General features: G+C 48.1%; 1 protein-coding gene across 1 annotated transcript; it reads left to right on the forward strand.

Moving 5' to 3' along the window:
* Positions 1–460: 460 nt before the first annotated feature.
* DISP3 (dispatched RND transporter family member 3) lies at positions 461–23,431 on the forward strand (the record flags this gene model as incomplete). Its single annotated transcript, XM_084220168.1, has 20 exons — positions 461–1,385; positions 2,614–2,833; positions 5,154–5,290; positions 5,715–5,849; positions 6,076–6,236; positions 7,665–7,804; positions 8,454–8,599; positions 10,060–10,221; positions 10,600–10,761; positions 11,205–11,327; positions 11,932–12,068; positions 12,577–12,758; positions 13,850–13,980; positions 15,175–15,350; positions 17,052–17,178; positions 18,009–18,154; positions 18,504–18,663; positions 19,032–19,145; positions 21,136–21,302; positions 23,069–23,431. The coding sequence occupies exons 1-20, from the start codon at positions 464–466 to the stop codon at positions 23,429–23,431; spliced, it is 4,011 nt and encodes a 1,336-aa protein (XP_084076294.1). The 5' UTR covers positions 461–463.
* Between the last annotated feature and the right edge of the window lie 241 nt (positions 23,432–23,672).

Genomic DNA, 23,672 nt, shown 5'->3' on the forward strand with positions numbered 1-23,672 from the left:
TAGCTGGGGGAAATCTATTGTCAGCTCTAAGGATAGGAAGATAGCTCTCCTTTGCATTTTGTATCTGGTAGCATGAACCATTCCTGGATGGGAGAACCAGATTAGCTAATTGAGTGTTCATGCTGCTGCAGGGTGAGCAACATGCTGTGAATCCCTGCAGTCTCCTTGCCTGGTGCTCCTGGAGCCATGCAGAGCCTTCCTCTGCCACAGCACTGGGCTCTGGGACTGTCACTTGAGCTTCTCCCTCTCTGGTTGCTCTGCCAGGCAGAGTGGGGTACCCCATGACAAGGCTGTTGTTTCAGTGGCTGCAGCAGATCTGTGGGGTTTGGAAGGAGTGATGCTTTCCCCCTGAGGGAACTGGAGTGTCCTGGCTCTGCTGCTGTGAGTCTGTGGATTCACAGCTGTGCCTGTGACACCACTGCTGGGTCTTGCTGACTGCTCTATCTGTGTGCAGGTGCTGGACATGGACACAGAGGATGACCCGTTGTTACAGGATGCCTGGCTAGAGGAAGAAGATGAGGAGGTTGCCTTCAGCTCCCGGAAGAGGCGAGAGGGTGCTCTGTTGTGTGGGAAAAGCCCATGCAGAGTCAGGCCCCTGTGTGTCACACTGCCTATGTCTGGCTTCTGGAATATCGTTGGCTGGGTGTTTACCAACCCATACTGTGCTGGCTTCATACTTTTCCTGGGCTGTGCCATCCCTGCTGTGCTTGCTGTTGTCATGTTCCTCCACTACCCTGCCCTGGATATTGACATCTCCTACAACGCTTTCGAGATCCGCAACCACGAGTCCTCGCAGCGCTTCGATGCCCTCGCCTTGGCCCTCAAATCCCAGTTTGGCTCCTGGGGGAGGAACCGCCGGGACCTGGCTGACTTTACCTCAGAAACCCTGCAGAGGCTCATCTTCGAGCAGCTCCAGCAGCTCCACCTCAACGCTTCCCACCTCGGGGTGGGCGCGCGGGTCAGGCGCAGCCCCGCGGAGGGCAGGGTGAGCTCCCTGCAGCCCCAGCCGAGCACAGCAAACCAGAGCTCCCGAGTCGGGAGGGGAGCCCCACGCTGGGACTACTCCAGCACTTACATCAGTGCTAACACACAGACACACGCTCACTGGCGCATTGAGCTCATTTTTCTGGCCCGGGGGGACTCTGAGAACAACATCTTCACCACGGAGCGCCTGGTCACCATCCATGAGGTTGAGCGCAAGATCATGGACCACCCTCGCTTCCGTGAATTCTGCTGGAAGCCCCATGAGGTCTTGAAGGACCTGCCCCTGGGTTCTTACTCCTACTGCTCTCCTCCCAGCTCCCTCATGACCTACTTCTTCCCCACTGAGAGAGGAGGGAAGATTTACTATGATGGCATGGGACAAGACCTTGCTGACATCCAAGGTGAGCTGAGGGCCACGGGCAAGGGCTGGCATGCTCAAGGAATGCCTCTCCTCAGGTTCAGGCAGTCAGTGGTGTGCAGCTAAGAGGAGTGACTGCCTTGTATGGAGAGGAAGATGCTGCTGGGCTGTGCCTTGAGGAATTGTCTTTTCTGCACCAGGGCCCCTTTTCAACCCTGCAACTCCAGTCACAGGTCACACAGACCCCCACAGGCAAGTGAGAGCAACAAGTGAGGGGGTGTCCTGCATGGTACAGATATCTTCTACTGATCCTTGTCCCTTTAGATGCCTGTGGTTCACTAGAGCAATGCCAGGGGCTTGAAAAGACAAATAGGGATGAGCTTCCCTGCACTACAGAGCAGATTAAAGAGGTCCGTGGGCTGTTCTGGCAGCTTGTGAGTCACCAACTGGAAAGGTTCCTATAAGGAGAGGAGGAAAAAGGCCCTGCCTCCTCCTCCCAGCTCTGTACCTTGTGCTGTGCACCTCTAGAAGAACAGAGGCTCTGGGTGTTGACAAAGAGGTGACTCATGAGGAGTCTGTGGGTGTGCTGTGGGATGTACCCTCCATCTGTCTCCCAAGCCAGGCTGCAGAGGGTAGCTGTCCAGGAGCCATGCAGGGAACAAGTAAAGGATTATGTCCATCTGCTCCAGTAACAGTTCTGCTACCAAAACAGGAAAGAGCATAGTTTCTGGTCTTTCTGGTACAAAGTCTAGGGAACTGGATTTTGGGAATAGATAGGCAGTGTCTCTTAGTCAGAACTAGCTGAGTGCCTCCATCTCTGCATCCCTCACACCATAAGATGGCAGAGGTACCAGGTCACAGCAGAGCCAGGGCTCCTCTTCCATGGGCATTGTTTAGTTCTTGTTTTTCCAAGTGTAATGGAAAAAATATTGTCCCAGTGTAAGAGAAGGAAAGGCATCCAGTAGGGGAGTATTGATCAGGGTGCTGTTGGCTGCAGGTGCTGTAGTTCAGGTCAGTCAGGTGGAAGATGTGTCCCTGATGAGGAAGTGCATGGGGGCAGTAACACAAGCAGTCACAGAACAGAAGTGGGGTGTGAGTCTTTGCAATCCAGGTTTCCCTGGCCCTCCTTGCTCTCTGGAAGGCAGTAGCAGTCAGCATTGCTCTGATGAAGGACAGGATGACTCCCACTTTTCCCGTGGCAGACTAGATCCCATGCCTTCCCAAGACAATCAAGCAGGACCCAACAAAAGTGGCGCTGCTTTCTCCTGCAGGATCCCTGGAGCTGGCCATGACCCACCCCGAGTTCTACTGGTATGTGGATGAGGGCTTGTCTGCTGAGAACATGAAGAGCTCCCTGCTGCGGAGTGAGATCCTCTTCGGGGCCCCACTGCCCAACTACTACTCGGTGGAGGATCGCTGGGAGGAGCAGCGCCGCAAGTTCCAGAACTTCGTCATCACCTACGTGGCCATGCTGGCCAAGCAGTCCACCAGGTGAGGGGGTGTGTGGGCAGGGCAGGTGGGAGTGCACAAGAGCAGGGAAGGGCACAGGATGGAATAGAGCTTTCAGGGCAAAAGTTCTGTCTTGTGTTTGTGGGGTTCCCAGACGAAGGAAGGAATGATGGATTTGACTCCGTGCTCTTAGAGGGCTAATTTATTATTTTATGATACTATATTATATTAGATACTATACTAAACTGTTACAGTAGTCTCCTCAAGCTAGGTCTAATAAGTTTTCAGAGGTCTATAACACACCCAAGATAGCTCAGCTGCCCTTGGAGGCATAAAATCAGCAGGATGCCTTTTGTTGCAGCATTAGAAACAAAAAGGTTTAATAAAAGGCAAAACAACAAACAGAAAAACCAAGCCATGTGCCAGAGGTTCTTGTTCCTGGTAAAACACCTTACAAAAGTGATTAGTTTCTTTGTTCACTCCTTTTTTTAATAAATTGCCCAGGCAGGACTTTTTGGCTTCTGTTTAATTAGCTATCCTTAAGTTTGAAGTGAAGTCCCTTAGGCTTATGAAGTAGCTTTTTCACTTAATGGAGCAGAGAAAATTTTGGGCTTTTTTTCTTTTTGAAGAGACAAAAGATAGTTTTGTCACTCCATCAACAAGAGGCACACTCCTATACTAAACTATATTAAAGAATACAGAAAGGATACTTACAGAAGACTAAAAAGATAATAATGAAAATTCATTACTCTTTCCAGAGCCTCAACACAGCTTGGCACTGATTGGCCAATAAGTCAAAACAGTTCACATGAAACCAATGAAACAATCACCTGTTGGATAAACAATCTCTAAACACATTCCAAAGCAGCAAAACACAGGAGAAGCAAATCAGATAATTATTGTTTTCCTTTTTCTCTGAGGCTTCTCAGCTTCTCAGGAGAACAATCCCAGGCCAAGGGGATTTTTCAGAAGATATGAATGTGAGAGTTCTGCCTTAAAGTTCACACCAGGGCAGAAGTGCCTGTTCTACTCTGATAGCCATGTTCCATTGGGCTTCACTGGAAAGGCACCAGGCACAGAAGGCTTGACATGCTACCTTGGACTACTGGTCAGACCTGAACAGGGCCATGGCTTAATGTTCCAGATGAAAAAGCATCTCCATTGAAACTGGGCTCAGCCACAGAGCTGGGAATGATGGTGGGGAGTATATGGCAGAAAATTACTCATATGCTCCCTTTTACTGCCACTTCCACATGCAGCAACGTGCCAGAGGCACCAACAGAGACAATGAAAAGGGGACAAAGTTTCAATCTACTGACTGTCTTTCCACCAAGTCCTTGTCTGGCATAGGTTTTTTTTTGCTTCTGTCTTACAAATCCAGTTCCACTAGCTCAAATAGAACTATCTTCCTGCTCTGAATTTGCCCACTGCTGGTCTGATGCAGGGGATGAAAGTCTTTACTCAAGGCTGCTCAACCTATGGATCCAATTCTGCTTTTTGTACAGAGAGGTGGGGAAGGGAGTTTCAGGGCAGGACAAGTTTTGGGAAGTGCAGGCTTTTTTCACTACCAGGTCTTGGTTGAACAGAGGTTTGCTCAGTGCTTGTGAGAGAGAGAGATGATAAAATAGAGCTAAAAGGGCTAAAAGAGCATCACAGTACTCAGGCACTTGACAGAAGGCTGTGGGTCCTGGTCTCTGTGCCTTCTTAGACTCCAGCTTTCTACTGCCCTGAGTCTTAGTACTTCCCAGAATGAAGGGATGCTGATCTTCAAAAGCAGGCTGGAGTGCAGGCAGCCACAGAGCATTCTCAGCAATGGGCTGGGAAAGCAGATTGTGATTCTGACAAGCCAAAAAGGAATTGAGGCCAAGGCTCAGTTCCCAAGCTCAGATCCCTGATAGCCTCCTATGGTGCAGCATTTCTGTAGTCCTGGTTAAATTATGTTGGATTATTTTTGCTCTGAGCCTGCTTCCAGAGGCAGAACCTGGTAAATCATATAGTTTCTGATTAAGCTCTCCTCTGCCTGCATCCACAGTGCTAATATAATAAGCAATGATTAGGATTCCAGATGGAATTAGCTTTGAAGGCTCCAGGAACTGTCTATTAGTGCTTAAGACCCACCATGCAGTGGAGGAATTTTAAAAATATTAGACCTACTCTTAATTTTTCTCCTTCCCTGTATGAATTTCACCTCCAGCAGCAACTTTGTTCAACCTGCTCTCACTGCTCTGTTTTCTCAGAGAACTGCCAGGTTATTAGAGCAGTGACCTCCTTTGGCTCTGGAGGAGATACTGTGCTTTAAACCACCTGGCTCTGCTCCTTTTATGCTCAACTATTCCTCTTCTTTCATATCTCCCCACCCTAGCAAAGTCCAGGTGCTGTATGGAGGGACAGATTTGTTTGACTATGAAGTGAGGAGGACTTTCAACAATGACATGTTGCTGGCCTTCATCAGCAGTAGCTGCATAGCTGTCTTGGTCTACATCCTCACCTCCTGCTCAGGTATGCTGGAGTCACAGCTGCCCTGTTCTAACACAAATCCAGATGTGCCCTGTCTCTCTGTGTCAAGGCCAGGGGGAGACTCTGATGCCCTGGCACCAGTGTGGTTGTGTGGCACAGCAGCATGCAGAAGGGCAAGCCAGTCTGATTCTCCAGAGCAGAGCTTTATGGGCAGGGTGAGGGAAAGACTCACAGGAGATCAGGAATAAGATGCAAATGCCTGTCTTGGTAACACTGGCATAAATTTGATGTAATTTTTTGCATGAGCCTCCTGGGAGGGAGTCTGCAAGCAGTACTCCTGCAGCCCTGAACTCTGTCACCAGCACACTGATGGGAACCACTGTCCCAACAGGGCAAATGGGAGGTGTTTGTTCTGCTGGGGGTGGCCAGAGATACTATTTTTTTCCATGTTTCTTTTCTGCTGTAGTGTTTCTGTCATTCTTTGGCATTGCCAGCATTGGGCTAAGCTGCCTGGTGGCTCTGTTCCTGTACCATGTCGTGTTTGGGATCCAGTATCTGGGTATACTCAATGGTGTGGCTGCCTTTGTCATCGTGGGGATTGGTAAGCTCATCTTTACTCAAAGCCTGTGCTTTACCTGTGCTGCCTTGCCCTGCCTTCTGTCTGTAGGAGAGAAGGTGATGGTGACAAATGCAGATTGAATTTTCAGCCCCTTTTCTGTTACCTGTAAATTTAATATTTGCAGTTCAAATGTCAAGGGGGAAATCAGATTTTTAGCAGGTGTCACCTCTGTGAGCAGAGTATCAATATCTCTGCTGTCTTTTTCCAGGAGTTGATGATGTCTTTGTTTTCATCAACACCTACCGCCAAGCCACCCACCTCAAGGACCTGCGGCTGCGCATGATCCACACGATCCAGACAGCAGGGAAAGCCACCTTCTTCACCTCTCTGACCACAGCTGCAGCATATGCTGCCAACATCTTCTCTCAGGTACCCTGTACCTCTGGAATTTGGGGTTTCAATGTCTGCCAAAGGGCCTAATAGATCAGGAACCTGCCAACACCATCTGTCCTCTCCTTCAGCACAGTGGGCTGCCAGACCTGCTTCTTACAGAGCTCTCTCTTACTTGCTGTAAGGTAGTGGATTGTCCAAGGAAATACTTCTGTGCTGGTCTGTAGCTGGACAAGGTAAATCTGGCCATAACAGAAATCCAATTCGATTAGCCTGGTTCATTCTGGAAAAGAATTAAAACAAGTCCCTGAGCGAGCAATCGTTGGTTAGATTTGAACCCAGAGATCTATTGAAACAGGTCAACCCCCATGGCAGGGAGGAATGATGAGGAGGACTCCATCTTATCAGAAGGCTAATTAATTTATTATACTATATTGCATTACATCTAAACTGAATCTGTCAAGCACTCCACTGCACTCAGTCTTGTGACCATCCACCAACAGTCCTGATACACTTGGCCCTGATAGGCCAAGGAAACAAAACACCTTCACTTTGGGGAAACAATCTCCATATTGCATTCTACTTTGGCACAAACACAGGCACAGCAAATAAGAATTGTTTTTCCTTTCTCTGAGGTTCAGAGAATGTGAAACCCAGAAATATTCTTGGGAAGGATTGTGCCTTGCTTTTCTCTGTGAAGGGAAATGTGGTGACAGAGATCTCATCCAATCATGTTCCTTCTAGAATGCAGGCATACCCCTGGTGTGTCTGGGGTGGTGTTAAGACCCAGACCCATCAGCTGTCTAGCCCTGGGAGTTTTAAACCCCCTATATAAGGAGGGTTCCATAATAAACCATTGCTGTTGTCACACAGATCTCTGAGAGTTTGTGTTGTCCCTGTGTCCAGCCACCGACCCCACGTAACACTGTGCCACTGATCAAACAGGCTCTGTTTCTGTGCTGTACCTGTCAGCTTTGCTGATTTTCATGACTGAGGTCAGCGTGTATTATTCTCAGGTTCTTCCAGACATCCATCTCTTCCTTGCCTGCTGTCTCTTCAGCAATCCTGCCCCAGTTGATCCCTGTCACTGATGGTGGAGACAGGAATGCAATGTACACACATTGCAAAGTTCCTGTGGCAACAGCCAACCTTTGTTGGAGCACACAGTCTTTTATAGGGGCTTTGAATTTCCTGCACTTAGAGAGAGGATTGGACAAAGGTCTTAACTCTGCCCAGCTAAGTGGCCAATGATATGGGTGCATTCCTGATTCAAAGGGATTGGCTGGGGTCCCCTTGTTTAAACTTGAATTTAGCCTATCAGTATTGTGTCCAAGGACTTGTTTCCTTCAATTCCCTAACAAGCTGGGCTGGTTGAGTAAGTGTCTGTCACAGCCAAATTATTTGTGTAGCTATAGACCAGCTCTAGCCTGTACAGATCCCAATCCCATGTTCTCTCTCTTCATGTAGATCCCAGCTGTGCATGACTTTGGACTCTTCATGTCACTGATTGTGTCCTGCTGCTGGGTAGCTGTGCTCTTCACCATGCCAGCTGCTCTTGGAATTTGGACCCTTTATGTGTCCCCATTAGAGAGCTCCTGCCAAGCCAGGTGAGCCCTGGACACTGTGGGTGGGAAATTGAGGAATTTACAGTCAAGGAGGTTTGCAAATTCCTTCCCTATCATCTCGGTTTATCCTCATTACCCCTCAGGCAGCTTGGCTTTGGCTCTGACAGGAGGGAAATTTAAGTTCTGCCATTCCAGATTGGAGCAAAATGGAAGGGTCAAGTCCCAGTCTCATTCTCTCTCAGTCAATTCTCTTGGTTGAATGCCATGGAGTGAGTATTGGGCCATTTGTTTCCTCAGAGCCCTTAATGCACAGCTAAACCTTCAAGAGGTGGAGATGCAAGCCCTGCAAGGCAGACAGGTTCCCACTGCTCCTGCCTGTGAGCACAAGCAGGATGTGGAGATTTGTGTTGGAAAGTCAGCACATTTCCTTTTTTCCCCAAGAAGAACTGCTGAAACTCCCATCATTCAGCACCCAGTGTCCAGGCTCAGCCCTGCTCTGGGTATCCAGCCCAGCCCCTGCCCTCTCAGCACTTAGCAATGGAATTTGCTCCTGGCAGTTCCTGTTGTCTTTCCAAGCAATTGGAGCAGGTTGTTCCTGTGCTCCTTGCCACTGAAGGAGCCCACTGGTAACTCTTCACAGGGTATGTGGCTTTAAACTCTTGCTTTTGTCTCCTTTCCTGCTTCAATCCAGCTGCAGTCAGAAGTGCACCAAAAAGAGTGCCTTGCACCTGGCTGAAGATCTCTTCATTGCCTCAGCAGCCACCTCCAGAGCAGGCAGAGAGACCCTTCCCTACCTTGATGATGACATCCCACTGCTCAGCGTGGAGGAGGAGCCTGGTATGTGTCTGCTGTTTGTGCCTTTAGGGAGATCACAATGCCCTCTTCATCCTGCACTTCTCCCTACCCCTGACACTGGTCCTTGCCCCAGTTCCCTGAATTGTAAGCTGGAGATGGTGACATCATGGGAAGTTGTAGGAGTCAGGACTCAATATTCTTTGTAAGTTTGCTTTGAGATCTTCAGTGAGTGTCAGTGCATGCTTTCTTAACTAGTTTGCTAATTCTCTTGGGTCCACTGTGGTCTGCTTTGTCTGGAATCACTGATTGTGACATGGAAGTAGCCATCTAATCCATAACACCAGGGCAGCTCACCATGGGGTAAAGTTTTCCCCTCTTCCCTGCCATTTGGAGCACTGTATTTGGGAAGCAGGAGAAAGAACACTGTTGTTCTCCAGCATCAGCCCCCTAGAGCAGCTCCTTCATCATGGTATGAAGAGGGCAGTGACTTGCCTGAGATCACATAAGCAATCTAGAAAAAAACCCAGGAATTCCCTATCTGTTGTTAGCAGGAGATAATCCTTCCAGGCCAAGACAAAGGTGCTTACAGGTTCATGCTCTCTTGTACTTGGCTTTTAAAACTTGCTGGAATCTCTTCCTTTTTAAGCCCCAACAGCAGTGGTCAGGGCAGTGAGTAACTTTCAGGCCTAGAAGCAAACTGGAACTGGAGATAACAGAATGAATTCCATGGCATGTGCAGAGCCCTTGCTGCAGAGTGGGCTCTGAGATGCCTTTGACAGGCAGGCAGAGAAGCTCTGGCTCTGGCTCTGTGCTGTAAGAGTTCTCCTTAGTATGCCAGAGCCACATGCAATGGAAATAATGGAAATAATCCCTCTCTTCCCTGCAAACAGCACAATGTTTTCCTCCAGGGCCCCTGGGCATGAGGGAACTGTGAAGAAGCAAAGCAGCTTGTTCCAGTCACTGGCCAAGCGTGGTTTGTAGGTTGGCTGTACAGTGTGCCAGGCATGCTTCATCCCTCCACAGCAAGTGCCCTCTTCTCACACACAGAGAAGGGGGCATTTCCCTTGGCATCCCTGATCTAGAGATAAGAGAATCAGGGAGGAGCCAGGCTGCGCTCAGGAAGAGGTCAGCTGTGTGTAATTAGACATATTTATTAGTAAGACATATTTATTGGGATGGGGACAAATTCTGGTTGGTCCAAGAAGCATGCAGTGTCCCTGTGACCTTATGGACAGTGTTTGTGGGGTTTGGTAGATCAGGGAATAGCCTGAAGCATAGATTTGGACTGAGATGTGGACTTACATGTGTAGCTGTTGCATGGCAGTGACTTGACAAAGATGCTTCTTAAAACATCCCAGAGTCACTGCCTCTGCTGGGGTTTTACTCCATCTCTTTAGCTTGAGTGAGTTGTACAGCACCTTGCACAAGATGTGATAAAGGAGAGCAGAGAGCTGAGAGACACTCATGACACTGAGACTGCTTTTGATTTCTCTCTATTCTAGTCTCCCTGGAAATGGGGGATGTCCCCTTGGTGTCTGTGATGCCAGAAAATCTGCAGCTCTCTGCAGAGAAGAGTAACCAGGGTCACTTGATAACTCATCTGCAAGAGCTGCTGGAACACTGGGTGCTGTGGTCTGCAGTGAAGAGCAGATGGGTGATTGTGGGTAAGCAAGGAGGCAGGTTGCTTCTGCATGGGTTTTAGAGGGTTTGACATTTCAATCACTCTCCAAGCCTTGGTTATTAGAGCTGGGAAAGGGGACATGGTAAATGTCCTCTGCAGTGGGGGAGTGCTCCCTGAATAGTCAGTCCCTAAGGGACTTTTCAATCCCTTTCTTCTCACTCAGGTCTAAAGTGGCAATTCCTGATGGAGTTTTTTCCAGGCATGGAGCTTATTACAAGAAAGTCCAGCTGCCAGTGTGCTTTAGTGGCTGTTCTTTTTCCAGCTGAAAATACCATCTTTCTACCATGTGCCTGTTCTCTGAGCATGTCTGAAGTGTGAAGTGCATGTAGGGTCCCATGCTTACCCAGGCTTCTCCTTGCAGGGCTCTTTCTCCTCGTTTTGCTCCTGTCCATATTCTTTGCCAGCCGCCTCCATCCAGCCAGCCGTGCTCCAGTCTTGTTCCGGCCAGACACCAACATCCAGGTGCTACTGGATCTGAAATACAACCTGAGTGCTGAAGGGATCTCCTGCATCACCTGCTCAGGTGAGAACACTGTTTCCCAAACCGTGGTGGGTACAGTCCAGCCTGGCCTAAGCCCTGGACTGGAGGAGCTGAAATGTGAGGCAGACACCTGCAATGTTCAAATATCTCACTGGGCATTGGATGGACCCTGTGGAAAAGAGGCACACGTTGGGAATAGGATGGTTGAGTTGCCTGTAGGAGTGGAGTATTTAGAAAGGTATTTCCTGCTTTAGCCATGAGCTGCCTGAGTATTTCTTCTGGAGCAATCCCTTCACAGACCATGAAAACTGACTGTTTTTACTCATAAGTGCTAGTCTCATGTCAGTGCCCAGCTTAGACACTGTGGCACTGTGTTGCCTGCTCAGGGTTTGGTATTCAGCAGCTGAGTCTGTGATGTGCACAGGGCTGGTACCTCTTTCCTCATGCCATTCACTCTTTCCTCCCTGACTAACCTTGTGGGACAGGTTTGTTTCAGGAAAAGCCCCACAGTTTGCAGAACAACATCCGAACTTCCCTGGAAAAAAAGAAGAGGGGCTCAGGTTCACCTTGGGGAAGCAAAGGCAGCATGAGTGATGCAGGGCAGCAAGGTGAGTGGAGCATGATGACTCTGGCCACAGTTGAGGCCAGGGCTCAAGGATCCACTGGGGTACAAACTAAACCACATGCTCTCTGAATAGCTGATGGGGAATAATTCTCTTCAGAGCCTGCCCCACTGAGCCCTAGGTTGGTGCTGGATTTATGGGGCATCTTTAGAATCCCCCTTTCCCTGAATACCTGCTGCTCTCTAGGATGTGTTCCTGTAACCCAGGTGGCAGTATCATCTAGTGTCATATCCCTCTGATCTGAGTACAGAGCTAGGAACTACAATCTTTCACATCCCAGTCCTGTCCACAACGTTATTGGCAGGTCACGAGGAGAGTAAATTCACTTTGCAGGGTATTTTGAGGATAAAACAGTTACTGGGCCAGGTCCCAAGATGACATGAATCAATAAGCCATCAGGAATTACTGCAGCTCAGGATGTATTTGTGATAGCCTTTGAAAGATGTACTGTGCTGTGAGAAGGCAGAGGCTGTGTCTGGTGTGTCTGAGCAGACAGCAGAGCATAAGAGCCCTCCTTTGCTCTGGCTGCATCTGTAGGATTTGCTGGTTGAGAAGTACCAGCAAACCTCATGCCCTCTGTTTTCCTCAGAGCTCCAGGGGACTGTGTATATCTCCAAGTCCAGGAGCAAAGGAAGACCAGCTATCTACAGATTCTCCCTCAATGCCAGTGTCCCTGCGCCCTGGCAGCTGGTGTCACCGGGAGATGGGGAGGTGCCTTCATTCCAGGTAAGTCAGTCCAGGATGGTGGACACCTCTAGCAAGAGGGCAGCACTCAGCAGGTGAGCACAAGAGCCTCCTTCTGTCTCTCCATGGGGTCCTGTGTAGCTTTGGGTGACATTTTCAGAGCACTGCAGTAGGGCAGTTAACACAGACGGCATCGTGCTTGGCATCATCCAAGATGATCCCTTGGAGTGCCACAAGACTTCACCTGTTGCTGTTGAGAGGTGATTGTCAGTGATGGGAGCAAACCTGTGGGTGTCACTAGGGCAGATGTCCCTCACCCTGGGCAGAGCAGCCACCATCCAGCCCAGGCCACTGGGAATGAGGGTATTAAGGGGCCCGTCACACGCCGGCCATCGCTGGGAAGGGGCAGGCTGGGGGCTGACTGTGCCTGCAGTGCTCATTCTGTGTGGCTGTGCCAGTGCTCAGGGAGGAAGGGAGAGTGTGATGCTAATGTGCAACAGGCTGCAACCCTGTGGAGTTAAGTGTCTGTTTTCATTAATCCATTGCTTAGGTGTATAGAGTGCCTTTCGGTAACTTCACCAGGAAGCTGACAGCTTGTGTGTCCACAGTAGGGCTGCTTAAGCAGATGAGCCCCAGGAAGTGGATGATGACCACCTTGTCCTGTGACACCAAGAGGGGCTGGAAGTTCGATTTCAGTTTCTACGTGGCCTCCAAGGAGCAGCAGCGAACACGGTAACCTTCCAAACCCCCTCGGGACCAGGCCACAGAAACAGCACAGCTGAGAGGCTGATCTGAGGTGCCTGATGGCCAGTGCTAGTCCTGCTCTCAGTCACTGACATCCATGGCTCTAGAATTTGCTTTGCTGCATATATGCCCCATCTCTGCAGTCACTTTGCAGGCCATTGTCGGAACCAAGGACATCCCTCTGGCTGTCCTGAGCAGCCAAGACCCCTGCCAGGGGGCTCAGAGACCCTGGCACAGAGCCCAAGGTGCCTGTGGTTTTGATTATGACCTGTGGAGCAAGTTACCAGCCTTAGATGAAGATCTGCAAGCCATGACAAATTAAGTAGAATGATAGTGGATTTATCACCGGGTGAAAAAGCAGATTTTGGGGTTTCTAGAATGGGGGTTCAGGGGGCAAGATGGAGGGATTTGGGCATGTCCAGCCTTTGGGCATGTCCAGCCTTTCTCCTTCTTCTTCTTGGCCTCCATCTTCTGCTGTGATGTTGGCACTTTTAGATTGGTTTAGAGTAGGAGCACACTGTCTAACATAGGTGATAGGAATTGGGAAGTAATTGTAAATATTGTATACCTAGTTTTTAGTATAAAGACATAACACAGCCCCAGGGGCAGGCAGAGTGCCCTGGACTGTCCTGCTGAACAGACCTCAGCTGGACAGGAGGAAATATTTTATAGATAAGGAACAACAACCAACCTTGAGACCGAGAACTGAAGAGCTCTGACTCCTCCTTGGAGCGCCAGGCTGGGAAAAGAGACTTTCAAACTTTCTTGGGGTCACTCTGAGCAGGAGAGGCCCTGAGACTGCCCATAGCATCATTAACATGCAAAAGGCTTGAGAGACTGGGACTCGGAGCTTCTTTGAGTGGCAAAAAGATGTTGCTGGTCTGGTTCTTGCCCTTACCCACCTGAATTCTTGGGCTGAATGGGCAGCACAGAATATACAATGCCTAGGGATGCAGGTCTGCAGATGTTCACCTTTCCCATTGCTTCTGTCCCTGAGAATGTCCGTTTCCATGTAATACCTTGAATGCTTCATCTTCTCTCCCTCTCTTCCCCCATAACAAACTTTCTTTGCTGCACAGGAAACTGTATTTTGCCCAGTCTCACAAGCCCCCTTACCACGGCCGAGTGTGTGTGGCACCTCCGGGCTGTCTGCTCAGCTCTAGCCCAGATGGACCCACCAAAGGCATCCTCTATGTCCCCAGTGAAAAAGGTAAGCTGCTGAGGCCCTGTGCAAACATGCCAAGATCCAGAGAATCAGACCTTTTCTTGCCATCTAACTGTCATGGTTTGATGCTGGCACACTGCCAGTGCCACCATGAGAATATATTCTCCCCAGTGGCTGCTGTGAGATGTGACCAGAAATAGAGCAAAGCAGGCTCCAGCTTAGGAATAAAGGAAAAAAACTTTATTAACTTACAATATGAAAAAAAAAAGGAACACACAGAACTCAGAATGAAAACCTTCCAAAAACATTCCTCCTCCTCCCCCCAGTTTCCAGCACAACACAGTGAGACAAAACCTTGGATTCTCAATCAAGTTACCGCCCCTCAGATAATGGACTCTCCTTCATCACCACTCTTCAGATATTCAACCCTTCCTTATCAAACCAGGACACCAACTGTAGGAGTGTGCTCTTTGTTGATGGAGTGACAAAACTGTCTTTTGTCTCCTTCAAAGGAAAGAAGTCTAAAAGTTTCTCTCTTCGATTAATTGGAAAGACACCTCATAGGACTCGGGAGACTTCACCTCAAACTTAAGCATAGCTAATTAGACAGAAGCTAAAAAGTCTTGCTTGGGCAGTTAACTAGAAAAAGGAGTGAACAAAGAAACTAATCACTTTTGTAAAGTGTTTTACCACGAACTCTGTTTTTCTGTTTGTTATTTTACCTTTTATTAAACCTTTTTGTTTCCAACACTGAAAGAAGCCATCCTGCTGATCATTGTGCCTCCAAAGGTAGCTGAGCTATCTTAGGTGTGTTATAGGCCTCCTGAAACTCCCTAAGCTACAGAAAAGTTTATCTAGCCAGATATTAGGAAGTTTTAAGCTTAATAATGGAGCTCTGTGCAATGTGTTTTAAGGCTTACAAGGAGGTATTTTATTTGAAACAAGCAAGCATTGTTTTAACCGAAGGTATGTGTGCTTATAGTGGTTGGACAGAACCACTGTCAATGTGCTTCTGCTTTGTGTGATTGGTCAAAAAAATTTTAAAGTAAGTTTGTAACATTAAGTTCTTGGTCTGCTGCCTGGGATGTGAGCTGCTGGCATCTTCCCATTGTCATAACCATGGAATGAGGGTGATGCTGGAAAATAAAACAGCTCAAGGCGCGTTCCTAGCCCCTTTGGTGATTTGCTTATAAACCCCCGGCTGGCAATACTAACCAATCTTCACTCTGTATTTGACAGCAGCACCCAAAGCAAAGCTGTCAGCCACATCTGGATTCAATCCCTGCATGAACACAGGCTGTGGGAAGCCGGCAGTGAGGCCACTGGTGGACACAGGAGCCATGGTGTTTGTGGTGTTTGGGATCAGAGGCGTGAACCGCACCAGGCGCCAGGACAACCACGTCCTCGGGGACATGGTACTCGTGGTGGTGTGTTTGTGGGGTGCCCCGTGGCAGGGAGGAATGATGCATCTGACTCCATGTTCTCAGAAGGCTGATTTAATATTTTATGATACTATATTATATTAAAGAATGCTAAACTAAACTATACTGAAGAAAACAGAAAGTGTGAAAAACGCCAATCACTTGTTTTTTAAATTTTTTTAAGTTTAATAGTAATAAAATGGTTCTAAAAATAGGAATACAATTAGAGTAATAATAATTTGGACAGTTTGGATTAGGACAATATGAGACAACAGAAACAAAGAGTTAGGGACAGTCCAGGTACCTCTTTCTGGACAACATAAGCCCCAAAGAGGCCCCACATTAACAGAGGATTAACCCTTAAAAGCAACAGCCTGTTGCATATTCATACACCTCATCCATGATGCATAAATTCCATTCAAACACAGGATTCTGTCTAGGCAGTGTCAGCTTCTTCCTGAGTCCTCACAGCACCTTCAAGGCAGAAAGAAGTTCATTTCTTCTGATAATGGAGCAATAAATTGTTTTTCTCTGAAAGATTTAGGTGTCCTGTGGCTGCTATCTTGCTGTGAGTCCTTTCTTTATAAAAGTATCTTACATAGCAGAGTTTTTATTCTAACATTTTGTTATAACCTAAAACTATATTTAACACACTCCTTAAGAGAATTAATACAGCATAACTTTCTAACACAACACATTTAATATTCATTTTAATATTTATGAAAAGCCAATCACAGCTTGGCCCCAATTGGCCAAAGAGTGAAAACAACTCACAGCAGAATACAATGGAACAATCACCTGTGGGTGAACAATCTCCAAACATATTCCACATGAGCAAAACACAGGAGAAGCAAATGAGATAAGAATTGTTTTCCTTTTTTCTGAGGCTTCCCTTCACCCAGATTTTTCTCCTGGGAAACTGAGTTTTTTCCAGAGAATGTGAATGCCACACTCATGGTCTGGTTGTGCTGGGCATGCCATGCTGGTCTGGCATGCTGGGGGCTGGCAAACGAGGGGCAGGCTCTCTCTGGATGGGGTTCAGTTAATGCCCACAGCCCAGGGTGCTCCAGCACTCTGGACAGATGGAAGGGCAGGGGGTTGTAGCATTGTGATGGGCCAGTACAGTTCTGTTTTAGCAAGTTGACAAAAAATAATGGAGATCAGGTAGTCCTTATTGAAAAAACACTTCGGACTTTTCACAAAATCCCCTCTGAGTGCAATATATAACCTTCTAATTTTGAATCTAAACCTGGCTTTCTTGAGGATTTTTGAAACAAACCCATCTTGAGTGCAGTATAAAATCTCACTACACATTCAAGACTGAGGGAACTGATATTTTTCTCTAATATATGTCTTGTTATGAAGTATCAACAAAAAAATAAAAATCAATTACTCTAGGGAAAGTCATTAAATGTGACTTTTCATGAAATAACTTATCTGTGAGATCTCATACCTTGACACATGACAGTCATTCCCTAGAAAAATTATGCTTAGCTTGGCTGCTGCACTTCAGCTTTCTGCTGTTCTTCCTGCTCTGTGCCTGGGGGGTGCTGTGCAGAATCAGCCTTTGCCTGTTTCCTCAGGAGGGGCAGTGAGAAATGCAGGCAGTGGAGCAGGCAGGGAGCTGGAGGAGTGCCAGTTGCTGTGTGTATGTCTCACGTGTGGTGCTCTTGTCATTGTGTCTCCTTGTGAAAGGGCAGTGTTATCTACGATGACAGCTTTGACCTCTTCAAAGAGATTGGCAACCTGTGCCGCCTCTGCAAAGCCATTGCCAGCAACTCTGAGCTGGTGAAGCCCGGAGGGGCTCAGTGCCTGCCCTCGGGTAGGTTAGACAACTCCTCTGCAGCCCTGCCTGTGCTTGCTTGGGGTCCTCAACAGCAAACAGAAAGGGTGACTGCTTCTTGCTGTCTCCTTTTCTTCCCAAGGCAGCTTGACCCTTCTAGAACGTGTCACTGGTTGTGCTTTTTGGGACAGAAGGAAAGAAAGGTGGTCTCTTTAATGCCAAAGACACTGGGTTTATTCTTTGGGATTTAATCCAGAAAGATAAGAACAGGATTGCATTTGTTCTTTCTAGTATGGGTATTGCTTGAGATAGAATCTTTTGATTCAGTAAATATCCTCATAGTAGCTCCTGAATAACAATGCTCTCACACCTGATCTCATTGCAGTGAGGCTACTCACTCACTCACTCACTGTCTCTGTGGCTTTGCATACCTGACCAGTGACCATCCCTCCCGACCTCAGAGGTCACAAGCTGGTGGAGCTGACTCTAGGAAGTGTTTATTGGCTTCAGGCTAAAAGCCAATTTCATGCCTGGAGCAAATCCCTGCCAGGCCAGGCAGACAGCCCCTCAGCACTTGCTCTTTGTGCTGCTTCCTGACAGCTGGGGACAAACTGCAGTGGCACTGTCCTGTCCTATGCTGATGACAGAGTGTCCTTTCAAGCTACAGCAGCTGAGAGCTGTGATGCTGAGACCTCAAGGGTTTTGGCAAACCAGAGTGGCAAGGGGAAGCAGCTGTGGACAAATGGGTCCTGTGATTCTCTTGGGGCTCTCATTTTGGGTTGTTGGTTGGGGTTTTTTTCATCTCTTTGCTCTGATGGGCTTCTTTCTTCTGTTCTGCCCTCCATCTCTTGCTCTTTCTTTCCCTCCAGGTTACAGCATCTCCTCCTTTCTGCAGATGTTGCACCCGGAGTGCAAGAATATTCCTGAGCCAAACCTGCTGCCTGGACAGCTCTCTCACGGGGCAGTGGGGGTGAAGGATGGCAAGGTGCAGTGGATCTCCATGGCTTTTGAATCGGTGAGCACGTGGCATCACCTGGGAACATTGTCATTCTGGTGACAGTTTCATCTTGTGACTTCTGGGGGTTTAGCTCTGTTCTTTCTGCACTGGCCACTTCCATTTACAGACATAATTTAGTGTTTATTAGCATTTGTTGCAAGACAGATGCCTGCACTCACTCACAGGTTGGTAGAAGTGGTTGCTTACACCACAATTAGCTCAGGAAAAAGCTGGTGGCAGATTTGCCCAAATGCCACTGCCAGTTCTGCCTGCTGCTGCCACTTGAGCTGGTTGTTCTGCCCTTCCCCTCGCCATGCACACCCTGCCCAAAGAGCAGCACATGAGTGATGTGTTTGTCTTGTTACAGACAACCTACAAGGGGAAATCATCCTTCCAGACATATGCTGACTATCTGAAATGGGAGACATTCCTGCAGCAGCAGCTCCAGCTCTTCCCAGAGGGCTCTGCTCTCCGGCATGGTTTCCAGACCTGTGAGCACTGGAAGCAGATTTTCATGGAGATTATAGGCAAGTGACTGCCATGCTTCTCTCCCTGGGGAACCCATGCTCTCTGACACATCTTCACAGCACACTCCATCCCATATGGTGGGCATGGGTTCTATCTGCAGTCCTTTGCCATTGCTGTGCAAAAAACTCCTAAAGCCTGAATGTGTATTGTCAAAATTAGTCAAATCCCAAGGAAATAGGTAAGGGAAGGGACTCAGCCCTGCTGATGCGAGATGCAAGAAACCAATCACCTTCTTTCCACTTTCATTCTCCCCCTCCTGTCTTCCCCAGTGAGTCCCTGCCTGCCTTGTTGCCAGCAGGAACATGGTGCCTTTCCCATGGCAGCTGTCACCTTCCAGGATTCATATCAGCTGGCTGTTTCCTTCCAGGAGTGCAGAGTGCCCTGTACGGTCTTGTCCTCTCGCTGGTCATCTGTGTGGCTGCTGTGGCAGTGTTCACCACACACATCCTCCTCCTGCTGCCAGTGCTGCTCAGCATCTTAGGTAAAAACACCAATTCCAATGTGTCAGGCTTTGTTGGGAAGGATGAAAGTTTGACAGGAAGGTCTCACAGATATGTATGCGTGGCAGAAAGATTTTTAAATGTAGAATCTGAAGAAGGAATAGAGATGGAAGCAAGTTTTGATATAGAAGAAAAGAATTGCTGAGCCAGGCTCACTGGATAACCAAGGAGGCAAAGGGTGTGTTAGTTAGAAGGGGTTTTTATGACTTAGAGCAAAGGATAAACCCACTCCAAACAAGAAGACGTTTTTACCAAGTAGAAGGACAGCACAGGCAAACAAGCCTGCCAATGCTGCAAGTAGAAAAAAGGTCTCAGAATTTTCCCCTGCAAGAAAACTGGAAAACAACTTCTAGCTTAAACTGTAATGTACTGACTTTTAGTGATTGGAGAATAGTTCCATGAATATGGTAATTATAGTAGTTATGATGGGCTATAGACAATAGTTAAGGTATAGATTGGGAAGATGCTCAGCAAAGTAAAGTCTATAACACATTGTAACCTAAACTAAGGGTCTCCAGGCTTGCCTGCAGCTGGAGCTGACAGCTGTGGGCACAGCTCTGTCACCCACCACCCTGGGCTGCTGTAACATCTTGAATGTAATAAACTGCATTTTGGAGAGCCCCTGGAGTCCCACATCCCTCATTCAGGCTCTTACCAGGCTTTCACTTTTCCTGAAATTGATGGATTGTGGCACTGCTGATTCTCTGGTGATTTGAAGTGAATTGCTTGTATTCTGTGTAAACCCTTTTGGCTTTCCAGGAGCCAGCCCTAGAGAACAGACTGGCTAAGTGAACAGAAGAAACTCTCAACAAATGCACAGGAACCTCATTGGGAAAGTAGATTTGTGTGTCTAATTCCCAGGGTGGTTTATCCACACAATCCCTTCTATTTGTTTAAATATGGGTTTTAGCTACACAAATGCCATCCCTACCTGTTATGTATAATAATGTGATTAAGTCTCACAAGCTCTGAATAACAATTGCACTACCTTCAAAGAACCTGCACCATGGCTGCTGTTTCCAAGCAGTGTTAAAACCTGAGTATTTTTAGCAATGTTTTAGTATTTGAAGCAAAATTGTAAATAGTTTCCTCTCCTGGGCTGGTGATTTGATAATATTGTGGTCTAAATGTGTTTCTAAAACCTCTTAGTTTAAAAATCAAATATAACATTTTGAAACCAATTAGTTTCCCACATGTGACTCACAAACTAGCAGTACTCTTTGCCTTCAAAAAGGTGTGCTCAGCCTCTGAGTAGCTGTAGCAAGCAAAATAACAGGCTCACTTATGTGACACCTTTTGGTGTCCCTTAATTTGTACTATAGCTGTCTCTTTTAGGTAATTTTAATGCCTCTAAAACCTCTAAAATAGGTACCTCATGTACTAATCCTTTTCCTCTTGAATTAAGTAATCTTCTTCCTTTCCAAATTTCTAAAGGTATGTACTACTCTAAAGGCATACCTTGAATCATACCTTGAATCAGTTCCTTTATTTTGTGTTAAATATTCGAGTGCTCTTTTAAAAGTATATAATTCACAAGTTTGAGCTTAGTAGTTTAAGGTTAATTTCCCATTTTCCATAGTTTGCATTTTTTTCCCATCAACTACTGCATACCATGTATTTTCTCCTTTTGCAAGGAGTTGTGTCTCTGTTAGCTAAAATAGGGATCCCTGTGTGCACACATGGACACTTGTCTGGGCTTGGATTCATTCAGCAAGGGTTAGTCTAGACTGGCAGCAGTCTGTCAGTTTGCCTGATGTTTATTTAGCTGGTGTTCCACCATGCCCAGCAGGTCTGGCCACCTTGGGAGATGGTCCCTGTGCTAAGGGAAGGTGAGGGCAGTGTTTGTGGCAGGGGGACTGTGTGCCAGACACAGACCTGTGGGTGTGATCCCAAACTCCCCAGGGGCTGGCTCGTGCAGCAGCCCCAGAGTCCTTTACCTTTGCCTGTTATTTATTATTCTTTCTCCCACAGGGGTTGTCTGCCTCGTGGTGACCATCATGTACTGGTGTGGCTGGGAGATGGGAGCTGTGGAAGCCATTTCCCTCTCCATCCTTGTTGGCTCCTCTGTTGATTACTGTGTGCACTTGGTGGAGGGCTACCTGCTGGCAGGGGAGAACCTGCCACTCCACCAGGCAGAGGTGAGCTCTGTTCTTCCTACAGCCTGGCATTCCTTCCTCCTGTGCCTCCATGCCACTCATCTGGGATGCAGGACACGTGACAGGCAAGGGGGGATCTGTCCTGGTGTGGAATTTGCAGGCAACCCCAGCAAGGGAAGAGATGAGGATCTTGACTCCATGTTTCAGGAGGCTGATTTATTGTTTTATGATATATATTATACTGAAAATGCTATGCTAAAACTATACTAAAGAAAGAGGAGACATTAGAAGGCTTGAAAGGAAAAGAAAGGAATGATAATAAAATCTTGTGACTGCTCACAGCCTTGACACAGCTGGCTGTCATTGGTCATCAAGTAAAAGCAATTTACATGCTGGGTAAACAATTCTCCAAATCACATTCCAAAGCAGCAAAACATGGGGGAGCTGAAGCTTCCCACCTTCTCAGGAGAAAAAATCCTAGCGAAAGGATTTTTCAGAAAATATGTCTGTGACATCCAGGCAGAGCATCCCTGGGGTATGGTATTTGCTGCTTGTCCAGCTGACTGCTCCACACTGTGAGCTTGTGTACCTGAGTGAACTCAGATGAGGGTTCCCTACACACATGGTTGTCCCTTTCTTGCTGGCCACAGCTGTGTCCAAAGCAGCCTATTTTCATGTCCAAGTGAAGACAGTCTGTGCTGAAACAGCACTAATTCTGTAAGCTCTGAAAATTGCTCTGCTGGACTGACCTCCAGCTCACCTCTGGCCTTGTTAACATCTTCTGTCTCACTGGGAAGATGGGGACCACGAGAGCCTGGGATCCCTGGTGCCAGGTGTAGTGTCTGCATGCAGTGCCTCAGCAGTCTGGTGTGGTGGAAAGGAGGCACAAAATCCAGCAGCCTTTATCTCTGCTGAGCTGGCCACAAAACTCCCCTACAATGTTACAGGCTGGGGACAGAGTGGCTGGACAGTGTTCAGGCAGGAAGGGACCTGGGGGTGCTGGTCGACAGCCGGCTGAGTATGAGCCAGCAATGAGCCTTGGTGGCCAAGAAGGGCAGTGGCTCCTGGCCTGGGTCAGGAATGGTGTGGCCAGCAGGAGCAGGGAGCTCATTCTGCCCCTGGGCTTGGCACAGGTGAGGGCACACCCTGAGTGCTGTGTCCAGTTCTGGCCCCTCAGTTTGGGAAGGACATTGAGATGCTTGAGCGCATCCAGAGGAGGCAACAAGGCTGGAGAGGGGCTGGGAACACAAACCCTGTGAGGAATGTTTGAGGGAGCTGGGGGTGTTCAGCCTGGAGAAGAGGAGGCTCAGAGGTGCCCTTATTGCTCTCCACACCTTCCTCAAGGGAGGCTGTACACAGGTGGGGTTGGTCTCTTCCACCAGGCAGCACTGACAGAACCAGAGGACACAGCCTCCAGCTATGTCAGGGAAGGTACAGGTTGGATATTAGGAAGAAATTTTTCACTGAAATATTAATAAAGTACTGGAATGCTCTTCCCAGGGAGGTGGTGGAATCACCATCTCTGGAAGTGTTTAAAAAAAGCCTGGCCATGGCACTTGGTGCTATAGTCTGGTTGAGGTGTCAGGGCATGGGTTGGACTCGATGATCTTGGAGGTCTCTTCCAACCTCATCATTCTGTGGTTCTAACCCAATGGCTCTTTGCATAGCCCTGCGCTGAATGTCTGAGCTGCCCTCAAGCAGCCTCTTTTCCCTAGACCAGGATTCTATCAGCCAGGCCACCCTCTCAAAGCCTGAAATACCAAAGACCCCCCGTGCCTGTCCCACTAACCCCGCTGTCCCTTCCGCAGGACCCCACGGCGTGCCGGCAGTGGCGGACGATGGAAGCGGTCCGGCACGTGGGAGTGGCCATCGTCTCCAGCGCCACCACCACCCTGATTGCCACCGTCCCCCTCTTCTTCTGCATCATTGCCCCCTTTGCCAAGTTTGGGAAGATCGTGGCCCTCAACACGGGGGTGTCCATCCTGTACACGCTGACTGTGAGCACAGCCCTGCTGAGCACCATGGCGCCCGGCACCTTCACCCGCAGCAGCGCCTCCTGCCTCAAGGCTCTGCTGGCCGTGCTCCTGGCTGGCCTGCTGGCTCTCTGCATCTGCCTTGCCCTGCTCAAGAGTGGATTTAAGATCCCCCTCCCCAATGGGACAGCCCTCTAGACCCCCAGGCCAAGAGAGCCACGTTGCTGCTTTTCTTTTTTCTTTTCTTTTTAAAGAATATTTTTTGTAAGGAAAAAAAAGAGGAAAAAAAAAAGGTCCCTTTTTTCATGAAGTTTTTCAATTCCAGATGCACTTTATTTTCTAATGAGTTTTGCTCGAAAATTGTATTTATTTTAGGTAGTGATGGATGGATGATGGAAAGTGAGGGCTGCCCAGGGAATACCTCAGCCCGTGAATAGGA

The sequence above is a fragment of the Fringilla coelebs genome (genome assembly GCF_963513975.1).
Source record: "Fringilla coelebs genome assembly, chromosome: 22".
In the NCBI taxonomy this organism is placed as follows: domain Eukaryota; kingdom Metazoa; phylum Chordata; class Aves; order Passeriformes; family Fringillidae; genus Fringilla; species Fringilla coelebs.